Source organism: Juglans regia, chromosome 14 (genome assembly GCF_001411555.2).
Source record: "Juglans regia cultivar Chandler chromosome 14, Walnut 2.0, whole genome shotgun sequence".
Taxonomy (NCBI): Eukaryota; Viridiplantae; Streptophyta; class Magnoliopsida; order Fagales; family Juglandaceae; genus Juglans; species Juglans regia.
Genome location: NC_049914.1, coordinates 25,416,678 through 25,422,677, shown reverse-complemented (window position 1 = coordinate 25,422,677; position 6,000 = coordinate 25,416,678). Strand labels below are relative to the sequence as shown.

The 6,000-nt window shown below is 33.4% G+C and overlaps 1 protein-coding gene across 1 annotated transcript in view; it reads right to left on the bottom strand.

The window, feature by feature from the left end:
• The window catches only part of LOC108998682 (1-acyl-sn-glycerol-3-phosphate acyltransferase 3-like), a 13,237-nt gene extending 9,048 nt beyond the window's left edge, over positions 1-4,189 (bottom strand). The window contains exons 1-7 of the mRNA XM_035685513.1: positions 3,803-4,189; positions 2,830-2,952; positions 2,149-2,188; positions 1,959-2,032; positions 1,225-1,284; positions 237-314; positions 3-146 (exon numbers count right to left, since the gene is read on the bottom strand). Of these exons, the coding sequence (XP_035541406.1) occupies positions 3-146; positions 237-314; positions 1,225-1,284; positions 1,959-2,032; positions 2,149-2,188; positions 2,830-2,952; positions 3,803-3,883 (600 nt within the window). The 5' untranslated portion in view covers positions 3,884-4,189. The remainder of the gene's footprint in view (positions 1-2; positions 147-236; positions 315-1,224; positions 1,285-1,958; positions 2,033-2,148; positions 2,189-2,829; positions 2,953-3,802) is intronic.
• Positions 4,190-6,000: the final 1,811 nt, after the last annotated feature.

The window sequence follows — 6,000 nt, the reverse complement described above, 5'->3', positions numbered from 1 at the left end:
ATCAAAACGTTCCTAGGAACAGGCAATCCTCTTGAAACAGCATGCCTCTGAGCTGATAATAACTTTTCCTCTGTATAGCGAGTTCCCTCCACAAAAAGAGCCAACCAAAAAGGCAAGGAAAAATCCTCCAGTTTTCGAAAACCTGACTGCAGCAAAGAACCATATAGGATATAAATGTGACAAACACAATTCAATCCTGCTGTATTCGTGTTTTTTCAAATGAATCAAAGGGATACCTGCAATGTGCCTTCATCCTTGGCCCAGCTTCTTTCCAGAAAAACATAGTCAGAAAACCACATTGACCAACCTATGATCTGCATAAATTTACCATATCCTATAGCCCTTTATAAAAAGAATTTAAAAAATAGAAACGTAAACTCTGACCTGCAACTTCAAATAAGAAAGTTAGGCAAATAATTCAACCCGATCAAAAAGATTTACCAATGAATAAACTGGACAGTAAATATAATTTCCAAGTAACTTATTGTGAAGGAGTGATCATTGGAGTTTAATGATAGGATGATTCAAAACAATTATGACAACAGGGACTACAGTGGAGGTTTTGATGATTCTATTGATCTAGAAGAATTTGGAGCAGAGGAAGTAAATATATCATAAGCTAGCAACAGTAAAGATAAGACAGCAGATGAGTAATGCATTGAATAAGGAATGGGGAATTAGTACTAGAAAGTTAAGGATCCATAAGATACTACAGAGACATGTTAAAGTGTAACAAAGTTTCACAATACATAAACAAAGGAAAATCTAACAGTGGTATGTTAAAGCTTACGAATTTTGTTGTTTCAGCCTCCAGCAAATGAATTTCAACTTAAATAAACCAAATAATTCGCTTAGCACTTATTGCAGTTCAGGCAGGTTTTAGTTTCCTCATATACAACTATTAAAAGTCCAGGATGTATTTTCTTTCCCATTCAAATTGTTCAGTCAAATCAATGTGGCAGAACTAATCTGTTTTCTCTTTCACTTCATCAGTTACATCCAACAATACATTCAATATTATCACCCTCGCTAAAACATGAACAGAAAGGCCTAGAAATCTTTACATGAATTATCTTCAGTGCGACTACTTTCATCAATGAAGCTGGATTTGCTAATTGCCAATGAAAGCTAAAATAAACATTCAACTGAGATCCTTTTGTTTTGGTGTATTTTTTCATGAACTTTCACTCTTCAAATTCAATGCAGAGGAATATTAGAACTCACAGGAAGACATTTTACTTCTTTCTTCATGATGGCTAGTGTACTACCGAGGCAGCCCGTGCGCTGTAATAGTTAACACCAATAAGAAAAATAAAAGGAGCAGTGAACCATGCATGCTGTAAGAAGTATGGTTTCTATGTAAAATGAAAAATAATGTTCCAATTTCAACCTAGACTCTATTCAGTATATTTATTACTCAATTGATCAACTAAGGTTTGTCGCAAGATATGGCAACATGTTATTTTTACATTAACATAAAATATGTTACATGAATATATATATATATATATATATGCATGCATGCACTACGGAGCATACAGAATGATCATGTGAATCTATGTGTACCTATGTACACCTGATATGTTTCTTTCTTCTTCTTTTTTTTTTATAAATTCAGGTCCATCATGAGGAACAAATGTCTTTAGACAAAAACTTTCAAAAATAGATACATGAGCCAACTTTTACCTATGCTTGTGCTTTTCTTAGACAAAGGAAGAGCGCAAGAGTGGGGTTTTGATGAGTTGAGCAATTGAGTTTTGATGTTAAACTAGCTGTTCTAGATATGGTGCATACATGGCACTCAAATTATCTCCTGATCAGAAACTCCAAATTTTCTCCATGAATTGAGACAATTTTTAGGCTTTTAGCAGGATTTTGAAGAATGGAAATATTAGGAAGCTATGGACACAGTATTGTAGAAGAGTTGCATCTAGATTCTAGTTCTCAAGTGTAAGCACCTGAGCCAAGACCCATCCAACAAGCCAATCAATGTCGCTCCTATGATTGCATATGAGAAGTGCATTTTCTTTACCTGAATATATCTCAAATAAAAGGTGGTCATTCACCATATATTAAATTGGCAACTTTTTTCACAATTTAAAAAAAAAAAAAAAAAAAAAAAAAGTAGAGAGGAAAGTTTCATATTACCCAGTAATTGGAAGGTTTCAGAATCTGTATATAACTCAACCTGCAGCCAGAAAGTCTAACTTGTTAGACTGCAATTCGGATTTAAAAACTCTAGTAGATGCAAATAGTGAGGAAATCCAAGTGTCCCTGGATCGATGTGACACACTTGGATTATAACATGCATGATTCAAAACAAATTTTCAATCTCTCAAGCTATAGCGGTTTTAGTGTTAATGTTTAGTATGTAAGCAGATATCTGTACATATATCAGAAAAAACAAATACGCGATGTTATAATTTAATTCAACATCTTGGAAAATTACTAACAAATTGTACAGAGCTAGCAGCTAGCACCCATGAAACAACCAGTGCTGTGAACTTATAACTTATAATTGAGAGTAGGAGTACAAGTTAAGTTGTCTCTGACTCTCTGCCAGCATGCATATATATATATATATATATATATATATTTAGCATTCTTCAAATTATAAGAATAACCTAACAATATCCAGTGGCATAGTTTCTTATTACACACATTATTAATCTAAGCTTGTCAACTCTCTAGTCGCCGCCTGTCAATATATTATGAATTAAGCTTACATAACCAATCTGGGACGCATGCATTTAAATAATATATATGTAAATAAATATGAATTCAAATGAGCAAATATTGAATAAACAGTTTTAAGAAAGAAATAATCACCTTGAAACCAGCCCACCAATCAAAGAGCCATACAAGCTCTAACCACAGCAATTCTGCAACTACTTTGTTGGTCCTTCTATACATATTTTTTGATATCGGACGAACAAGGATGTAGAGAATTGCCTGAAGAAGAAATGTATATATATATGCATGAATGCTACCACAGTAGTTAATTTGTTCAAGCATACCCACTATAGCTCATAGACTCATAAATATTCCTTCTTCAAGAAACTCATTTAAGATAATTTTTTTGTGACCTCTAAATTATACTTCAACTTACAACTTTATCATTTTATTCTCAAGGGACTATCATATATATATAAACCCAAAAAGGAATTCAAGTCATCTAGTGTCATATATATCATTATGAAACCGTCAGGCATCAGTGTTGTGGTATCAGCTAGCTCCAATTCATTTCAAGCAGTACTCAAATACCATTACGACTCAGTGCATGCACGTTGGAGCCATTCAATTACCGTGGAACTTTCCAATATGCCATGCATGCATGCATGAAATATCTCAATAAGCAAGCAGTTGGGCTAATATCTCATGAGTTATTCATATTTTTCTTTTCTTTTATTCCTTTTCCAATGACCAGATTATTGATTCAAAATGCTAGCTCTGTTTATTTGTAGAAGGAAAGATACAATGTAATCGTTCTTTTTTTTTTTATCTAACATTAACCAATCTTCCTTCAAGGTAGAAGAAGTAGAACCAGAATCGGATTAATAATCAATGATTATGGTGACAATAACAATATTGATGATCGTGATAATTTCGAAATAGAAACTACCAAACGTAAGACATCAAAAATGAGAAAAAGTCTTTCCGAAAGAATCCCGATCGAAACTGGAAAACAAGCTAAATAATTATACGTAGCAAAAGACACGTATGAAAAAAAACTAAGAAAAATATTGGAAAATAATTTGACATGCATAAACAAAACCAAATGCATGGTTATTACAGCAAATACCTGAATGAGATTGACAATGAGGCCTGAGAGAATGAGAATTATGCCCAGAGGAACAACAACAAGCACAGCTGGGATCGCCATGCCTTAAGCCCTGCCTGCTATGGGATAGAGAACGAAGAAAAGACAACTGAGGAGAGAGAGAGAGAGAGATCAGAGAGAGAGAGAGAGGAATGACTCCAAAAACGAAGAGTTTGCACAATATTGGCGGGTAGAACGAACGCAGATTTTGGTGCCGATTCGTGTGCGTTTGAGGGTTCCATGGAGCGCTCGGTTTTTTGGAAGCTAACTGAGATATTGCTAAAACTTTCACTTTTGGCTCTTGAAAATGAAAGCCAACCATGCGTGCACGTTGCTCGGTCTCCACAAACCTTGTTTGTGAATGTTCCGTACGTGTAGATCTATAGTCTTATCCTTTTGACTTATGTCCTGTATGTGCAGCGACTCCTGTTTACCTATTTATAGTACCCTTTCGTCCAAAAAATTTCACCACTTCAATATAAAAACACTACTCATTCCACGCGCACACATATATATATTAAATGAAATATTTTGATCATTTTATTTAATGATTATAATAAGGTATGTTTTATACTAACTAGAAACTTAGGGAATAATTTGGAGAATGGAATAATGAAATGGTTTGAATTAAGATGTTGTATTGTGTTTTGAAAATTGAGATAAAAAAAATTGAATAAAAATATTATAAAGTTAAAATATTGTTAGTATTTAATTTTTTTAATATTATTTTTATTTTAGAATTTAAAAATATGTTGTATTATTTTTTTGTTTTGTTTAAAATTTTAAAAAAATTATAATTATTAGACAAAAAATTAAAAATTAAAAATTGAAAAGTGTTTGTATTTTAGTGATATTTGAGAAGATAATAATGAGAAGTTTTGAAATGAAATGAAATGACTTATGTTTCCAAACAAGCCCTTCGGCCTGGTTTGGATGTTGAGATAGTCTCAACTGATCTCATCTGATCTCATCTCAACATCCAGACATCATTAAAATACAAATACTTTTCAATTTTAAAATTTTAACTTTTCAATTTTTTTATTTAATCATTATCTAATTGTGATGGAGTAAAAGTAATGAAACCCAAAGACAAGACCCAGTGCACCAGGCCATCACTAGAGGACAAGGGGGAGGGAGGGTTCAAATGGCAAGTAAAGGGGTGTCAAGGAGGTAGGGGTTTAGATGGCAGATGAAGGGTTTCAGTGGGTAAAGTCATGGTGCCAGGTAAGGGTGGTAATATATGACACAATCTGTTAATTCAATACGAACACGACATGATAAAAGCGGGTTAGAGTTTAGACTTAACGGGTTCGGGTCAAAACGGGTTAACCCGTTAAGACACGATTATTTAACGGGTCAATCCGTTATGACCCGTTAGAAAAATTAAATTTACCTTTATACCCTTAGACTTAAAGGGCAAGGAGGACGCCCCATTTCCTTCTTCAAGTTCTAAATTTGTTTACATCTGTATTTTTAATTTTTTATTATATTTGAGATTATAACATTAATATATTTACATTGTATGTTTTGTTTATTATATTTGAGATATAATTTTAATAATGAATATTATTAGAAATTATATAGATCATATTTGTTTGGATTGTAATTTTATACTGTAGTTAGTTTTTATTTTTTATAGATATTATTTGTATTTAAATATTTATATAAAATCAATCAAGTTAAATGGATCATATCGTGTCTTATCATGTTTGTTCAATCTATTAATGTAAATGGGTTGAAACGGAATGAGTCGTGTCATGTCAATTTATTTCTTATTCATTAACGGGTCGTGCCGTATCAACCCGTTATCTTACTGTGCCGTGTTCGGATTTGAAATTTTGACACGAAATCCTTAACGGATCGTATTTGTGTTGACCCATTAAGTGTAATGTACATACCTTGACACGACACGAACACGACCCGTTAACACGATTTGATACCTCTACTGTCAAGGAGTAAGGTGGACTATCAAGGGAAATGGGAAAATGGAAGTTTGTCGAGCACGCAAGGTAGGCTCTGCGGGAAAAGTTAAATTTTTAAATTTTTAACTTTTTCATTTAATCATTACCTAATTGTGAGGATGTAAAAATAATGAAGCTCAAAGACAAGACCCAACCCACCAGGCCATCACTAGAGGACAAAAGCGGGAGGTCAGATGGCAGGTAAAGGGGTGTCAGGGA